The sequence below is a fragment of the Thermobia domestica genome, chromosome 3 (assembly GCF_964235325.1).
Source record: "Thermobia domestica chromosome 3, izTheDome1.hap1.1, whole genome shotgun sequence".
Classification (NCBI taxonomy): Eukaryota; Metazoa; Arthropoda; class Insecta; order Zygentoma; family Lepismatidae; genus Thermobia; species Thermobia domestica.
In genome coordinates, this window is record NC_137456.1 from 33,611,671 (window position 1) to 33,631,417 (window position 19,747).

Here is a 19,747-nt window from a genome sequence, read left to right on the forward strand (position 1 = left end):
TTAAGATAGTGGAACAGTTACCTTGCATGTGTCTTCTGGGAACGCCTTTCTTACGATCGACAAACTCAGTTATAGATTATGCTAGAAACTGTTTGATTCTACGCGGTGGAAAGAAACGGGTTAGGTTAAATTATAAGAAGGTGATTCAACATAACAAACATCTTAGCGGATTTAAATCTGGTGATGAGTCTGGCCAAAGGGATGTAATGATAACTGATCATCACTCTACTAAACATGATGTTTCTTCTGTTTCGAACTTTGTGGTATCGATTTTTATTTGTGAAGATGGATTTAATTTTCGGAAGAAAGATGCGAGTATTCAGTGTGATTTGGATTATTTAGATTTTGAATCCAAATTATTAGAAATTCCAGCGCCTAGTGCTATCCAGCTGAATCATCTGAGATCTATGATTGATTCAGAAGTTGGAGACGTTCGAAAAATTGAAGATTCCATTGAATCCATGTGGAAGGATGGAAGTCGTATGAATTTTGGGAAAACACTGGGTGGTGCGATTGAAAGGTCCGAAGTTACAAATCCAGTTGGGACTCAGTATAATAATTCATCTTCAGAGGGCAGTTGTGTCTCAGTTATTGATAATTTTCATGGAAATCAGAGTGGTGCAAATGAAATATCCGAAATTAACTTGGAGAATTCGGGACAGTGCATTGCGAATTCTCGGTTAATGGACAAATTAGGAAGTAATAGTAGTCCAATAGAAAATTCGGGTCAACCTTTAGTTGTCGATTTGACATCTGCAGTTCTTAATGTTGAACTTGGTCATAGTGAACATTCGGCGAGCAATGCTAGGTTGCCAGATAAGGATCAAGATAGTGTTGTGAAACCCGATGCGAAGGCTAGTGGAAAGAAAATAAAGCGTAGGAATCGTAGGAAGAAATTATTAAAGAATAATACCTTAGTGGGAACTCCGGATACTAACTTAGCTGAAAAGAAAGTGGAGGTTAGTCATAGCAGTGGTCCAGTGAATAAAGTGGATAAACTGAATTCTTTAGATGGTAGCAGCGGCTCTGAAGTTTCAGATATTGATATAGATCAAGCTGAAAACTTTCACAAGTTGATTCAGAGAAATAAAAAGTTTATTTCGGACGAGCCTCGTACATCCGATAGTTTACATGATCAGACTACCATGCAGGTGAAAAATCCGGAATGCATACAGTTGAAAAACCAAAATGATAATCGGGATTCTTGGAGATTCAATGAACCAGAGGTGATCTCTTTCATTGATTCTATAAAGGCTAAATATAAAGACATGATATCAGATAGAGTAGGGTGTATAAAAAAACTTATTGGTAGATTGTTATATATGTTGTTTATATATGTTTTTTTAAAATTTGTGTCTTATAATCTTTTTGTATTCCGTAGCTTGCCAAGAAGAAGACGTCGAAAAATTCTTGGTTTGAGAATTTTTCTTTTCCAGGGTGGCGAGTTTGTAACGTGCCCGTTACAAGTCACAGGAAAAAAAAAAGAAGAAATTATAAAAATAAAAAATGTAAAATCTTCGATAAGGAAAATGGTAAAATTACTATTATTGTATTTAATATTATGTGTTACAGCAAGAGACATAAGCTTATACAAAATATCATCTGCGAATTTTTTTTAATTAAGAGAGAAAGAATTAAATGTAAAAATAACGTTTGTGAGAAGATTTCCTTTGCCTTTCGTAACCGAGAAATATCAAGGTCTTGGCTTATGCGCTGGTCGTTGACTGCGCATGGTCACGGTTTTGCGGCCGCAAGTAGCTGGCCACGGCTAGCTCACTTGGGCTGTGTTGTATGAACGGGTAACATCTGGAGGGATTAAGCTGTTCGAATGGATTATGAATCTAAATGGACGTTTCGTGTTGGTTCACGTTTCTTGTATTGAAATCTTCGTTTGTAGAAGAGTGTGTTATAGAAGGAAATAAGAATATCCATTACAAGTGAGGATTATGATTATTGTGATATTTCATTTTCTGCAATATTTAGTGTATTTGCGTATTTTCGAAAAATTAGTGAAAATAGTGTTGCTTGGAAATTCGATAAAAGTGTTGGAAGGGAGGCTTGGTTTAGTTCTCTCTGCTTCTATTAGCAAGCAAATTGCAGAAAGGTGCATGAGTAATACTCAGAATCACGTAATTATAATTGTGTATATATTTTTTCTCGATTTCGTGAATGTGGGAAATTGTGGATCTACGTCCCATTTTCTCAATTTAGTTTTTAATTGAATTGAGATCATTTAAATTGAGTCCTGAGCATAACCTCACCTTACAGTGGAATATTCTTGTTTTGATAAGAGAGTCCGAGACGATTGAGGGCAGAGAAACTACAGAAAGTTGAGGTAAAAACGTGGATTTTCAGAGGTGAGTTAATTTTCAATTTTTCTATTAGATTGTCTGTCTACGTCTTTATGTGTATTCTGTGGGTTGTCTTGTTGGCTCCATTTGGTTAGGTTTTCAGTGGAATAATTATCGCGAATAAGCTCGGCAAATCCAGGGGAACAAAGGTGGAGGGATTTGTACCCGAAACCTTTGAAATGTGCTATTCATCCTATGTTCATTACAGGTCTGAAATTCATGTTTTTGATTCAAAGAGTAAAGTCCGAAAGGCTTATTAATGCTGTTTTTGAATTCTGAAGAATTGATAGTAAAATTTGATTCTTTTTTCTTTAAAAAAGAAAACTTCGTTTGACTTGTTCGTACTGTTTGGAGTATGTTTGACCGGTTTGTGTTTCAGATGTTTCGATGTTGGAACGCATTCAATTGAGTATAGCAAAGTTGTTTGCGGTTGTTTTTCGTCGGGAATTTTCTATTTTCAAACTAAATTGCGACAAATTAATAAGAATAATTTCTTTTTATGATAAGAATTTAAGAAACTTTTTCTTCGGTTTGAGAGAAAGGGAAATCTTCACTCGATTAAAGGTACAAATTTATTTCTTATTTTTAAAGAAAGGAATATATTAGTACTAGACAAGAGGTCCTGGACTGGCCTTGAGTATTCATATTGGAGTTAAGTGTGAGAGGTCCTTGACTGGCCTCGAATATTTGCGTCAAACTTTAGAGGTTCCTGACTTGACTGGAGAATTTGCTTTATTATTCAATTTGAAGATTTACGATTCAGCGAACAATTCTTTGAATTATATTAAATATTTTTTTTCTTTTCTCAAACTGAGAAATAAAATAATTATTATTGAATCCAGATTTTGACTTGGCAGCGAGAAGACAAATTAATTATTGTAATTTATTTGTAATAAACATTTATTCTTGAATTGGTTGTGTTGTTATTTGTTTATATATATATATATTTACTGTTAATTTAAGAACTATCACTCCTCTGGATTTCCGAATTGAAACAACAGCCTGAGCTATCCGGATACTTGCTCGTGTAAAGCCCCTTCTGAGGCCAGGCTGGATTGGTTTTTCCCACCTTGTCCGCTAGGCTACGGATGGGGGCGTTACAAGGACGAACCGATAATTAACTTTGCATATGATATTTTAACCCTAGCTTAACGGTTAGATGACAAGATGTCAGATAAGAAGAAAATCGGTTTAATTGCATGAGGCTTGTTACCAAAAAAAAAAGTAGGAACAAATACGTATGCGAGGGTAGATGAATTTCTAGAAGATTTGCAGAAGATAGAGGAAAACAAGTTCAAAATTGAAAAAGACAGAAAAGAGGAGGCGAAAAGAAAGTTAAACTTAGAGATTTAATGAAGAAATTGACGCATCAAGACAGTGAAGGTAATGAATTAGAATTAGGGAAATTGTTGTGTAAAAAAGATAGTAAGTACAAAGAAGAGAAAGAAATTAAAGAAGAACTCGTAAGCATGTCCCAGACAGCTAAGTTAGAAAAGAAGTTAGATGGTTTGCGAGTTTCGGTAGCTAGTAAAAATGAAAGTCAAAACAAAGCTAATGAGGAGTCACAACAACATCAGAATGGAAATTATAGGAACGATAGACAGAAACAATTTCGAGGAAGGAATTATACGAATCAAGTTAATAGAGGGAACTATAATGATAGTAATTACAGAGAAAAGTATGGAATTAGAGGTAATTTTGGAAGAAGAGGGAATTAAAATCTAAACAAATGTTCAGGTCGTGGTAGATTTCAGACAAGTCTTAGAAGGAATTGGCAGTATAACAATTCTGGTAATACATTCCAAATGGTAGATAAATGCTTTAGCATTGCATTAGATAAAGAAAATAACTTTAAATTATACTAATTAAACAATTCATTACGAGCAACTACATAATTTATACGGTTTACGTAACATTTGCCTACCATCTACGAGGGTCGGGTGGAAAGGTTATGCAATCAGAACGGAAGAACATAGGAACGCTTTCAAAATTTTAACTAGAAATTCAATCACGAGTGATTTGAAGTGGGGCAGGAGCAGTTGTTCCTACCTGAATTTGAGTGATACAAATATTTTAGTTAGTTATATACTAATGTACTAATAAAAAATTTGAAACTCCTACATCGATGGGAAATCTTGAACTCCCACCCCCAAACAAAATTTCAAAGTACGCTGATGTCGGAAAAGACCGTTAGGGAATCTTATACGGAGATGGAAGGTCCATATGGAGAGGAATCTCGCAGAAATATGAATACTATGTAGAAATTGGATCCAATTGTCTAAAGGAAGGGGTTATTTTCGTATCGGAACAAGATGATTATTAGTGATATGGAATTACACACTGAAAGTGAAGTAACTTGTGAAACATGTTATTTGAAAGAATAATATAATAAATGTGCTTTCTCGAACACAGAGAACTGTAAATCACGTATTTTGAGTTCGGGAGCGTGAATGGCGAGGAGTGTTATTTGATTTGCTTTTTAGTAACACATTGCATTGCAAATAAAGGTAGGCAACATTAGTGGTAAGTAAAACAATAATAATAATAATAATAATAGAAATAATAGGTGTTGTTTGTGGCAAGGCAATATCTTCCTCAATTCTTCTTCAAACGTAATAATTGTAACGCAATATCTAGCTTATAAACAAAATATTAGCAATTTATATCGAGAGAACGGGAAATTGTAGAGTGATGGGAGCAACGTCGGACAGTATGCACTCATAGTACTCAGAAAAAGAAGCTATTTCAATGCAAAATGAACGAAGAGTCATTGTCATGGGTAGTCATGGGGCCACGACAGAGCCCTCTTTAGGCAAAATGTCGATAATTTATATCGAGAGAACAGTTGGTGATAGTGGGATGGGACCAACGTTGGACACCGTGGACCTACAAGGCGCATCGAAAAAAATAGTGCGGGGGGGGGGCGCCAGCCAGCCTAACTTATTTCCACATAATAATATAAAATTATATTTTCGAAACACACACGCGAGTTAGCGACTAATATTTCATATTATTATTATTATTATTATTATTATTATTATTATTATTATTATTATTATTATCGACAGCGTCTTTTCATTACGTGTGCATGTTTCACATGAAACCAAAGAGAAGATCCATCACTCGTAGAATGAGTAAGAATAGCCAGTTACTTTAACTGTGAACGACGGCGAAAAATACGAAAAGAGTGTCTATCTGTAGCGAAAAGAAACATTACTTTTTCTCAAATGAAAAAAAAAATGAAGCCGAGATAGATTTGAACTCGCATGGACGGCGCGAAAAGCCAGTGCTTTGTCCACTCATTTTTTTTAACTGAACCACCGGACGTGTTTCAGGAATTTACTTATTGCTAATTTTACTTGCTTCACTCGTTTAACTTGCTTTTTCTAATAACCTACAACGACAGAGACACGAACACAGAAACATCGAGAGTAGTTTAAAATCATAGATGCTCTCCCGCCGGGAATCGAACCCGGGACACCGTACACTAAAGGCGCACGCGCTAGCCACTAGACCAGCGGGGAAGGCACCTCTCACGCTCTGTGTCGTTAGGGATTACGACCACTGTATTGCCAGCTATCACTTCTGTGGGTTGTATACTATGATCACATGTTTCTTCCTTAGTGGAAGAGTTAAACCTACATTCTATGTAATACATGAGGTATTTAGACCTACATGATCTTCATATAATGTAATAAAAGGGTCATGCTGGGAATAAGAAAAAGAACATTCCTTGGACAAAACGGAAACTATTGGCATCAGAAATATTTATCTACGATGCATGCGCAGTAGTATATATCAGAATAGTTACTGTTTAGTTCAGTAAACGAAGAAAGGGGTATAAAAAAACAAATATATCGCGTCAACGAAATCGACCAGAGTTGACAGAGGCGGAAGCAGATGCGTAGTAATACAACAACTTGGTTAAATTGATAATGGGTTCTTTTTTCTGTAGTAGATCGTATCACAACTTTACGGAAGAGCAGAGAAAGACTTAGTAACGTTATCATATAATATCATATAGTAAGCTTTAGTAACACGATCATATAGACACAAATGGATGTAACTGTGAGTACTACAACTTGGATTTAACGAAAGCCGTTCAGATATTCAGTGGTTTGTAGTTTTGTATAAAACACAAAAAGATAAGAGACAATACAATTCTTCATACCGCAGCTTCCAATAGCTAGATACATGCAATTTCTGGTTAGATAATGAAACTGCTGTCGGAATTTAATACGTGACGTATTGCAGGATACAAAATGCTTTGCGTTACTTGTTTGTTTGTAGACAGCTATTAGCTTAGTGTTCTGAAAAGTTTTGTAAAAACTAGGGATAGTCAATTCCGGAATTATTACTTTTCGGACTCCCGAAAGTAAAACCGGACAAATCCCGGAATTCGAAAAATTCCAATTTTGGAATAATTCCGCAATTCGGAAAGATCCGGATTTTTTCGAAATCCGGAGTTTATCTCAATTCCGGAATTTTCTAAATCCCGCATTCTTTCTGAGTTCCGAAACTCTTCTGAATTCCGGAGTATAACTGAATTCCATAATTTTCCGAAATTCGAAAAGTGAAAGTTCCATTTCCGAAAAATGAATTTATTTTTGTTAATATCAATCGTGGCGGAAATAAGTCTTTGACCAGGTAATGGCGACTGCTTTGAAAGAAATAGAGAGTATGAGAATTCAATCTGTTATATTTGTAGCTTCGTGTGGAGATAAAGCAAACTTGTGAACCAGCGGTTTAAGAAAAACTCAAGTTGTTAATGTAAACTTTGCAGACTTCATAAAAGAAATACGAAATACATTTCGAATAGAAGAAATATAACTTACACGTTTGCAAGCGGAGACAAAAAAGCTGACGTAACCAGACTAAACACGAATCATTTACCGCGTAGCGTTCGCGGTTCAGTGGTCGAAGTGCTTGTGCGAATGCACGTTGTAATTTATTTTTTTTTTAGGTTTTTTGATGGCGATTGATCGGCGATAACATACGTTTTATTATATTCAGATATTTGAATAGTCGGATGTTTCAATACTTAAACTATCAAATCTTTAGGAATAATAATAGTAATAATAATAAACTAATAATAATTATTATTATCTCGTAGAAGATTAAAAGCTAGGAGCTAATTATCGCTCAGGTCATACCATTACAAGCAGAGACGTGACATTTGGAAAGAATATTTCGGTTTGGTTTAATGTTGCTCACGAGAAGAGGAGTTTCTCATCTCGTTTCTAAAACAAATAAAATAACATGAGAATTAACATTTTACATTCGAGACAGGTCAAGGCTAACTCAAAATTTTCGTCTCTCTTTGGAGATGAGAATCGAGACGAGTCGAAAAGTATCGTAAACATTTCCCGTCTTGTCTCGATTCTCGAAATAGTGTATGCCCATTCTTTAACTAACAATTGCTCTGTAGACTGAATCTCATAGGCTATTTCGTTACATTATATTTCAGAACTCATTGAATTATGCTCTGTGTAGGTATTTTGTAGCAAAGCTTTTATATTTACCTCTGCATATCCTAAAAATTAGTTTATTACCTAGGTATATGCCTTACTGTTGCGTGATATTCAGTTATATTTATTAGTTATTTTCCTTAAAACATACAGTAGAATACTATCTCCATGAAACTTCAATGGAACGTTCTAGTTTAAAATGTTGGTAGTTGCAGAGGGGTGTCTTGAATGTACGGAACCCTTTTCCCGAAATCTCTACTTTTAAGTAAGTTTTGCCAAATTTCAGGGAGAGTTTAAAACTTTTATTATTATTATTATTATTATTATTATTATTATTATTATTTTTATATCAACAACGTTTATAATCTTTAAAAGATATGCGGTTTGTATCTGAATAGTAAAAGCTAATTGACTGTCGATCTCGGTCGTCGAGAAGTTTTCAGGAGGCAAGGACATCGGTCACGTTCTGGGTTTGAGTTCCGAAGAAGCGAGTATTCGGGCTGGAGCCAAAAATTGTTAAAAGTTATAGGCTTCAGTCAAACATGTTCAAAACAGCTGGGACCGGGTTTAGGCTTCTCAACGGCTCGAGCGGCTTGGCTTACAGCTCATTCACTATCGAACCGAACCGAGAAGTGAGCCGAGCCAACAGCTCACCCAACAGAGCTGATTTGAGCCGTCGGTTTAGTTGAGCTGAGTTAAAACATGCCGATGAACTAGTTTCAACTTAGCTGACTCGAACCGGTTCACATGATCCGAGTAGATGACCCGTCCCAACCGAGAAAACTCGAGCCATCGGCCCAATTGAGCTGAGTCGATGGCTCGTTCCAACTGAGCCGTCTCGGGTCGTCGGCTCATCCCAACCGAGCTGAATCGAGCTGCTCGCTCAGTTGAGACGAGCCGAGCCGGTTGATATCACTACCCGAGTTGGTCTTCTGCTTGGGCTCTAGAATTCGACCGTGCAGGTCTCAGCCTTGATTTTAAGAACTACAGTATATACTTACGTTGGTGATTACGACATTTAAAGCTGTCTCGTAATAATAAAAAAACTCGTCTTTTCGTTATCTAGACGAGACGAGATACACTAAAATTGCCCCACGAGATTCACTAAAATTACGAAACGAGACGCACCCCCTGTCGTGAGCAACGCTAAAAGTATTCCACATTACTGCTTACATTTCTCATGGCTTTCGCTTTCCAGTCTAATCAGGCCATTATTTCAAAACGAGTTAAAACAAGCTGAACGAGCGAGCAAGCCGTTATCAAACTCAACTCAACTCGAAACTTGACCTCGAAAACAGCGACTAGGCTCGGAACTCAATTCAAGAAAATTACCTTTGACTCGATTGGAATTGAACTCGAGTCGAGTCGGATTTTGGCTCGACTCGTGCTCATCCCTATTCGTATTTGTATTTTATGATTCCACTTCAATAATTTCTACTATTTTTTCTCCGTTTACCTGCTGTTTCTGGATTTCTCTTTCGGTGTCGCCCTTTATTTACACCATGCACTATTCATATTCCCAGCTTGTGACCCGCTTCAATGTCTTATTCAATTTAGGCTTTTCTCCTTACCTAGACTATACATGTGATTGATTTAATTCTTACTTTCCGCGTAGAACCGATGAAAATTATTATTATTATTATTATTATTATTATTATTATTATTATTATTATTGAACTTGCACGGTGAAATTACAGTATAATACGATGTCATTTCAGTAATTTTACTCCATTGTATGTTATTTATTTTATTAATGGGCACTAAATTGTCTCCATATCAACGAATAAATTAACTATGGCATGCACTTTGGTGGAAATATCATTACATGAACATGTTTGGAACGAACCAATAATAACTGGGGTAGTGATATTAACCGGGTCGGCTCGTATCAACTGAGCGAACAGCTCGAGTCAGCTCGGTTGGGATGAGCAGTCGGCTCGGCCCTATTGAGCAGATGACCCGAGCCGGCTCAGTTGGAACGAGCCATCGACTCGGCTCATGTGAACCGGTTTGAGCCAGCTAAGTTGAAACTAGTCCATCGGCACGTTTCGACTCAGCTCAACTAAACCGATAGCTCAAATCGGCTCTGTTGGGTGAGCTGTTGGCTCGGCTCACTTCTCGGTTCGGTTCGATAGTGAATGAGCTGTAAGCCAAGCCGCTCGAGCCGTTGAGAAGCCTAAACCCGGTCCCAGCTGTTTTGAACATGTTTGGCTGAAGCCTATAACTTTTAACGATTTTTGGCTCGAGCCCGAATACTTGACCCTTCGGATCTCAAACCCAGAACGTGACCGATGTCCTTCCCTCCTGAAAACTTCTCGACGACCGAGATCGACAGTCAATTAGCTTTCACTGTTCAGATACAAACCGCATATCTTTTAAAGATTGTACACGTTGTTGATATAATAATAATAATAATGATAATAATAATATTAATATTAAAAGTTTTAAACTCTCCCTGAAATTTGGCAAAACTTACTTAAAAGTAGATTTCGGGGAAAGGGTTCCGTACCTTCAAGACACACCCCTGCAACTACCAACATTTTAAACTAGAACGTTCCATTGAAGTTTCGTGTAGATAGTATTCTACTGTATGTTTTAAGGAAAATAACTAATAAATATAACTGAATATCACGCAACAGTAAGGCATATACCTAGGTAATAAACTAATTTTTAGGATATGCAGAGGTAAATATAAAAGCTTTGCTACAAAATACCTACACAGAGCATAATTCAATGAGTTCTGAAATATAATGTAACGAAATAGCCTATGAGATTCAGTCTACAGAGCAATTGTTAGTTAAAGAATGGGCATACACTATTTCGAGAATCGAGACAAGACGGGAAATGTTTACGATACTTTTCGACTCGTCTCGATTCTCATCTCCAAAGAGAGACGAAAAATTTGAGTTAGCCTTGACCTGTCTCGAATGTAAAATGTTAATTCTCATGTTATTTTATTTGTTTTAGAAACGAGATGAGAAACTCCTCTTCTCGTGAGCAACATTAAACCAAACCGAAATATTCTTTCCAAATGTCACGTTTCTGATTGTAATAGTATGACCTGAGCGATAATTAGCTCCTAGCTTTTAATCTTCTACGAGATAATAATAAGTATTATTAGTTTATTATTATTACTATTATTATTCCTAAAGATTTGATGCTTCAAGTATTGAATGAAACATCCGAGTATTCAAATATCTGAATATAATAAAACGTATGTTATCGCTGATCAACTGCCGTCAAAAATTCTAAAGTAAAAAAAAATACAACGTGCATTCGCACAAGCACCTTGACCAGTGAACCGCGATCGGTACGCGGTAAACGATTCGTGTTTACTCTGGTTACCTTAACTTTTTTGTCTGCGCATGCAAACTTGTATGTTATATTTCTTCTATTCCAAATGTATTTCGTATTTCTTTTATGAAGTCTGCAAAGTTTACATTAAGAACTTGAGTTTTTCTTAAACCGCTGGTTCACAAGTTTGTTTTTTCTCCACACGAAGCTACAAATATGACAGATTGAATTCTCATACTCTCTATTTCTTTCAAAGCAGTCGCCATTACCTGGTCAAAGACTTATTTCCGCCACGATTCATATTAACGAAAATAAATTCATTTTTCGGAAGTGGAATTTCACTTTCCGGATTTCGGAAAAGTATGGAATTCAGTTACAGTAACTAATTCAGAGGAATTCCGATACTCGGGAAGAATCCTGAATTTAGAAGATTCCGGAATTGAGAAAAATTCCGGATTTCGAAACAAATTCGGATTTTTCCGAATTCCGGAATGTTAGGAAATCAGAAACTTCTAAATACCGGATTTTTCCGAATCCGGAATTATTCCAAAATTGGAATTTTCCGAATTCCGAAATTAGTCCGGTTTTACTTTCGGGTTTACTTTCTTCTTTTACTTCCGGAATTGGCTATCCCTAGTTCATACACAACCTTTCGGAACCTAAGCTAATAGCTGTCTACAAAAAAAAAGTGATGCAAAGCATTTTGTATCCTGCAATACGCCATGTATTAAAATTGCATGTATCTAGCTATTGGAAGCTGAGGTATGAAGAATGGTATTGTCTCTTATCTTTTTGTGTCTTATACAACCCTGCAAATCACTGAATATCTGAACGGCTTTCGTTAAATCCAAGTTGTAGTACTCACAGTTACATCCATTTGTGTCTATATGATCGTGTTACTAAAGCTTACTATATGATATTATATAATAACGTTAGTAAGTCTTTCTTTGCTCTTCCGTAAAGTTGTGATACGATCTACTACAGAATAAAGAACCCATTATCAATTTAACCAAGTTGTTGTATTACTATGCATCTGCTTCCGCTTCTGTCAACTCTGGTCGATCCCGTTGACGCGACATATTTGTTTTTTATACCCCTTTCTTCGTTTACTGAACTAAACAGTAACTATTCTGAAATATACTACTGCGCATGCCTCGTAGATAAATATTTCTGATGCCAATAGTTTCCGTTTTGTCCAAGGAATGTTCTTTTTCTTATTCCCAGCATGACCCTTTTATTACATTATATGAAGATCATGTAGGTCTAAATACCTCATGTATTACATAGAATGTAGGTTTAACTCTTCCACTAAGGAAGAAACATGTGATCATAGTATACAACCCACAGAAGTGATAGCTGGCAATACAGTGGTCGTAATCCCTAATGACACAGAGCGTGATCGGTGCCTTCCCCGCTGGTCTAGTGGCTAGCGCGTGCGCCTTTGGTGTATGGTGTCCCGGGTTCGATTCCCGGCGGGAGAGCATCATGATTTTTAACTATTCTCGATGTTTCTGTTCGTGTCCCTGTCGTTGTAGGTTATTAGAAAAAGCAAGTTAAACGAGTGAAGCAAGTAAAATTAGCAATAAGTGAATTCCTGAAACACGCCCGGTGAGTCAGTTAAAAAAAAAAGTGGACAAAGCACTGGCTTTTCGCGCCGTCCATGCGAGTTCAAATCTATCTCGGCTTCATTTTTATCCATTTGAGAAAAGGTAATGTTTCTTTTTGCTACAGATAAACACTCTTTTCGTATTTTTCGCCGTCGTTCACAGTTAAAGTAACTGGCTATTCTTATTCATTCTACGAGTGATGGATCTTCTCTTTGGTTTCATGTGAAACATGCACACGTAATGAAAAGACGCTGTCAATAATAATAATAATAATAATAATATGAAATATTAGTAGCTAACTCGCGTGTGTATTTCGAAAATATAATTTTATATTATGTGGAAGTATGTTAGGCTGGCTGGCGCCCCCCCCCGCACTATTTTTTTTCGATGCGCCTTGTAGGTCCACGGTGTCCAACGTTGGTCCAATCCCACTATCACCTTCTGTTCTCTCGATAGAAGTTATCGACATTTTGCCAAGGAGGGCTCTGCCGTGGCCCCATGACTACCCATGACAATGACTCTTCGTTCATTTTGCATTGAAATCGCTTAATTTTCTGAGTACTATGAGTGCATACTGTCCGACCTTGCTCCCATCACTCTACAGTTTCCCTTTCTCTCAATATAAATTGCTAATATTTTGTTCCTAAGCGAGATATGGCGTTACAATTATTACGTTTGAAGAAGAATTGAGGAAGATATTGCCTTGCCACAAACAATACCTATTATTATTATTATTATTATTATTATTATTATTATTATTATTATTATTATTATTATTATTATTAATATTATTATTATTGTTGTTGTCTTACTTACCCCTAATGTTGCCTACCTTTATTTGCATTGCAATGTGTTACTAAAAAGCAAATCAAATAACAGTCCTCGCCATTCACGCTCGCGAACTCGAAATACATGACTTACAGTTCTTTGTATTAGGGGAAAGCACATTTATTATATTATTCTTTTAAATAACACATTTCACAAGTTACTTCACTTTCAATGTGTAATTCCATATCATAACTAATAATCATCTTGTTCCGATACGAAAATAAAAAAAATAAATAAAGAAATAAATCCTGACCGTAGCGAAAGGGCGTAAACCTTCTTTAGGCGATTAATCGGGTACAATATTTCAATAAGTCCCTGCACACAAATATTTCAGTAAAAGAGGAAAAGTTATTCAAACTTTCTGAATACCTAGTTATGGGCGAAATTTGGATCGCTTGGAACTTTTTAGGAGTTTGAAGGTCCGCCATTTTGAACATTTTCATCTGATTATTCTGGTTAACGAACCTATGAAGATATTTCAACAATTAATGTTTGTGCCAAGTTTTTTCTCAATCCGCTGAAAATTAGAGTGGTTATGGCATTCACAAATACCGTTATATATATACAGATAGATAGATAAATAGATACACAGAAAGAGAGACAAAAAGTGTTTTGCTTCCTTCTCGCACCTGTGGTGCGTCAGAGCTAAACCGGGACCCTTTGCAAAACGTATTGACCAGCCTAACCTAAACACAAGCCTCTTACTTACTAACGTAGAAATGTGGTCGGGAGGTGTAAGGCATGTAGAAATTGTATTTTTAGTAACCATGAGTATGGTCCACTTCCATGTTTTTCTTTTTACTTTTTGCAGCTACATCGGAACGTTCAATTTTTATTCTTAACTAATTGCAAATTATGTTTACATTCAAAATAAGAGGAATTTCGTTGGCTTTTGTTCGGATATTCTTTTCTTTCGAAATGAAGACAAGAATAAAAGCAATACGCAAGGGTATTATCAGTACTAAACATTACCAATAATAATTGCTACGAAAAACTAAATACGACCTTTTTTACCATCTCTCATGAGCTGTATGTATTATTAACAAAAAAATTTTTAAATGTCCTTGCCGAGGATTCGAACTGACGACCTGTGCATTTATAAGCCAGCACCTTAACCGCTACACCAAGATCATGGCATGGTGAACGATTAGTTGTCGGTGTATTTGTTGTATTTGTGTTTTATGTTTCCACTTGACAATTTGTGCTCTTTTTTTCTAAGTTTAACAGCTGTGTCTGGCCTTCTCTTTCGGTGTCGTCCTTTATTTACACTATGCACTATTCGTATTCAAAGCTTTTGCCCCTCTGCAATGTCTTATTCAGATTAAACTTTTCTTTTTCCCCCCTCAGTAAACATTTGATTGATTTAATTCTCATACTCTCCACGGATGGTGCGCAGGAATACCAGACTCGAAAAATAGGAGTACATTTACTTTCTTGACAGATAATACGTTGGTATGTGTTTGAATTAAATCTGGTAACTGATATATAAATGTAGATAGAATTTGAGATAGTAAAGGAAAGGACATCCTCGTCTGTGGAGAATAGAAATGATACTAAAACATCTCAATAGTACATATTTCCTTATTTTTACTAGATCTCATGTAATAGAACACAAATATGAAACATGAGTTTATTTTTTTATTTTATTTTTATTTATTTATTTATTTTTTTGTATTTTTCAAGCAAGCTTCTGTATTTCTTTGGTGTTTGGTATATGTAGCTGGATTCTCACTTTCTTCTTTTGTCATTTTTTTTTCATGGTTCATGAACATATTCTCTGCACTGAACCGTGTATATTAGACAAAAGGAAACAATTTCTCATTCAGATGAGGAATCTCAGTCTTTCAAGAAGTTTAGCAAAGAATTTACTCAATCCCATTTAGGAAGACATGAAAGTACTCAATATTATACTTCCCTAAATAGTAAAAACGTAGTTTGCGGATATTCAACTTCGACTAGTCACATGCTAAACCATACTGGTGAGGAATCTCACACATGCCAAGAGTGTGCTAAGGGATTCAATAAATGTACAAATTTGGCGAAACATATGATCATACATTCAGATAAAACAAACCAGACATGCCAAGTCTGTGGGAAGATACTTAGTGGACGTTCGGAACTATCTAGACACATGTTAATACATACGGGAGAAAAGCGTCACAAATGGCAAGAGTGTGGAAAGGGATTCACTCAAAGTTCAAGTTTAGCTACACATATGTTAATACATAGAGGTGAAGAGCCTTACAAATGCAAGGAGTGTGGAAAGGGATTCAGTCAACGTACCAGTTTAAGTAAACATATGTTTATACATACAGGTGTAAATTATTATACATGCGAAATTTGCGGCAAGAAATTTACTCGACGTTTCAGTTTAGCTACACATATGTTAATACATAGTGGTGAACAGCCTTACAAATGCCAAGAGTGTGAAAAGTTATTTACTGGACGTTCCAATTTAGCGAATCACATGTTAGTACATACAGGTGAAAAGCCTCACAAATGCAAGGAGTGTGGAAAGGGATTCAGTCAGCGTGGCAATTTAGGTACACATATGTTAATTCATACAAGTGAAAAGCCTCATAAATGCAAAGAGTGTGAAAAGGGATTTAGCCAGCGTTCAAGTTTAGCTAGACACATGTTAATGCATACAGGTGAAAAAGCTCATAAATGCCAAGAGTGTGGAAAGGAATTTACTGGGTGTTCCAATTTAGCGAAACACATGGTATTACATACAGGGGAAAAGCCTCACATTTGTGAAGAGTGTGGAAAGGGATTTAGTCAACGTTCCGATTTAGCTACACACATGTTAATACATAAAGGTGATAGACCTCACAAATGTCAACAGTGTAGAAAGCGATTTAGTCACCGATCCAATTTAGCTAAACACATGTTAATACATACAGGTGAAAAGCCTCACAAATGCAAGGAGTGTGGAAAAAGATTCAGTCAACGTGGCAATTTAGGTACACATATGTTAATTCATACAAGTGAAAAGCCTCATAAATGCAAAGAGTGTGAAAAGGGATTTAGACGACGTTCAAGTTTAGCTAGACACATGTTAATACATAAATGTGAAAAACCTCAGAAATGCCAAGAGTGTGGAATAGGATTTACTGGATGTTCCAATTTAGCGAAACACATGGTAATACATACAGGGGAAAAGCCTCACAAATGGCAAAAATGTGAAAAGAGATTTAGCCAATATTCCGACTTACCTTAACACATGTATTTCCTAAACTGCTGCAGAGAAATCGGTTGCAGCGTCTGAGTGAAAGTAAAAGCTTGCCCGAATTTCTTTATATTGCTTATATTTTTGTGACTTTACACTAAATCTGTAAAAATGAATACTTGCGTGTCGATTCTTCTGGTATAGAAATTCTCAGAGTAGAGTTTGAATACTTTAAAGTAGTTGTATCGAAAACATCATAGTTTGGAAGAAATCGTAGCCTTTATATAAATGTTTGGTTGGAAACGTTAAGTGGAGAGAATGAAGCATCAAAGAAGTAAGGTTAATTCAAAATTTTCACATACTCCCACGTATATATATAAAAACATCATTCAATGATTATGAAACCCAACACAATTCGACACTTTCTTGCATCCACTTGAAAACGTGAAGTATATTAATAATTATTTGCATATATTGTTATTGTAGACGGTTCCCATAATGCCCAACGACTTCGATTTTACAAACTTTGAGAAATAAACTTCACTTTTTATTTTGTGCTCTATTTGAAGGATTTTCTTTATACTACCATTAAGAAACCCATATACATCATATTGCGAATCAGTCATTATGGAAGAACAATTTCATGTGTTACACGCAGCAGTGGTCACAATATTTGAAAGTTTCATTTACATTTTTTTTTTAAATGATTTTGTGAGTAATTGTGCATTCAGTATAAAGGTACAATCAGATTCTCTCTCCCTCTCTTTCTTGCGTGTGTGTGTTTCTAGTTTCCGGCGTAAGCTTGTCGATATTAGCAGGTGTGCTTCAGTGTGTACATCTGCAAGTGTGCGTTTGTGGCGTGGGTATATGAACTATTAACTGGTGTCGCGTAGTGGAAGTTATCAATATTAATACGCACATAAGTGCTGCCGTTACTTCACACGATAACATTGGAAGAATACAGATTTTTTAATTCTGCTTTTTCCAGTAAATAAGCAGAGTGATTCCTCTCAACGGAGTGTTACAAGATAGACATGCAAGAAGATATATGTCTCACCAATTTATCAACATTTGCGCATACACATTTATGTTCACAAAATTTGCAAGATACTTATCTTTATATTTTAGCACGTGTCATTGCCATACGCGACCTTTCATTCTACGTACTTCTCGAAATTCCATACGATAATTCACATGTAAAAGAAGCAGAGCCGGCGCGAGGGGCGGTTGAACCGTGCCACCGCCCAGGGCGGCTAGTCTAATGGGCGGCATAATTTGAAAAAGAATACTATCAAGATATATTGCTTCGTAACGGGCCCACATGGAAAAATAAAATTGTGTTCATCTGAGCATATAATTGAAGCTACTTCACACACATTTAGGAAAATACTCCCTCAGGAAATTCAGAGCATTTTTCCTCAATTTTAATTATCAAACAGGTATCGTTCAAGATTTCCCTTGCAGCGAAGTAGATAAGATTTTCAGCTAGGGTGAATAGGATTATCAAGGTATATTTTATATATTTTTCAATTTAGCAATGTTCTAACTCTCCACTCTAGAACGACAGCACATATTATTCGACAGCATAGCATGTATTATTCTTTACCTGCACCATTTAGATATTGTAATCAAAGGTGTTATAAACTAGCCAACTATTTAATTATTTTATATAGGTTAGAAGAAGAAGTTAAAATTATATAAATGTTTTGTATCATAGAATGTTGATTGTGTAACGATAGCAACGAGAGAATACATTGTGGTATGATGGCTTTAAACAGCCTAGATATAACTATACAATAAATACATTCGAATAAGCAACATTTGCAGTTTTTGTACTAATCTAATACGTGTGCAACTCACTTATTTGAACTAGGGCTCAACGAATACGTTGTATAATGGTGCCTTCACACCGGGAGTAGCTAAAAAAACTGGTAAGAAGTTTAGTAAACCAAGTTTAGCAGAGAACACAAGTGAGTGCAACGAAGTTGTTTTATTCATTGTGTACTGTTTGAAAGTATAGTTAAATACATACGTCATTGAGTCGATTAAAAAATATACCATCTTGAGGAGTGGAAAATTAATATATAGAAATACTAAGATGGATTTATCTGATAGTGAAGTTAACGACATTAGGACTAATCAAAGTGAAACAGGTACATCTGAAAATTTGGTAGATGTACTCAAACAAATATCCCGTCAAATGAACGACTTGCAACATAAAATGGAGTTGTCGCAACAGCAATTACAACAAAAAATTGATGTGTCTCAACAGGAGTTGGATGACAAAATGGATGCTTTGCAGCATAAAATTGAAGAGCAATTCGAGGACAAAATGAACAATTTACAACATAAAATGGATACATCTCAACAGCAATTTAATGACAAGCTGAATGATTTGCAATATAAAATGGAAGAAAAATTTGAGGACAAAATGAACCGATTCCAACGCAAACTAGAAGATAATATATATCAGCGGCTGGAACAGTTACAGCAGAGAAACGACCATAAATGGGAACAGTTACATCAGCAGCAGAACAAAAGGAATGTACAAATTAATGCCAGATTCGAGAAATGCGAACAGAAAATGGAACAGGTAGCTGAAACCTATACCGGAGTACAAAATGCCGTCGAAGTTATAGAATCGGTAGTAAACGAACATTCTAATAGGATTAAAGGACTTCAAGAGGAGTTTCATACTTTCCAGGAAAAGTATATTTTTGCTAAGGAGAGGGAGCGCGATGATGGACCTAGGAATATCAATCGACCTCCTGATAATGGGTCAGAACCAACACCTCATTCCCAAGCAATTTTTGAAGATAGCGGATCATCGGATGATAGTGAAGAGAGCACCGAATCAGGAAGAAGAACGAAGCATCCTACACGGAAGAGTAAGAACACTCGCGGTAACTGTAAGTGTTCGAAATCTTATAGTACTGATACGCCTTTGCGATTTAGTGAAATAAAATTCTTAACAAAACTCAGTGGTGTGCTTGAGGATATCCCAGCTAGGGTATTTTTAGAAAAATTCAA

General features: G+C 36.0%; 1 protein-coding gene across 1 annotated transcript in view; it reads left to right on the top strand.

The window, feature by feature from the left end:
* The window catches only part of LOC145680263 (uncharacterized), a 54,804-nt gene extending 37,644 nt beyond the window's left edge, over positions 1-17,160 (top strand). Inside the window, exon 2 of the mRNA XM_081750609.1 lies at positions 15,349-17,160. Coding sequence (XP_081606735.1) covers positions 15,349-16,768 — 1,420 coding nt within the window. The 3' untranslated portion in view covers positions 16,769-17,160. The remainder of the gene's footprint in view (positions 1-15,348) is intronic.
* Positions 17,161-19,747: the final 2,587 nt, after the last annotated feature.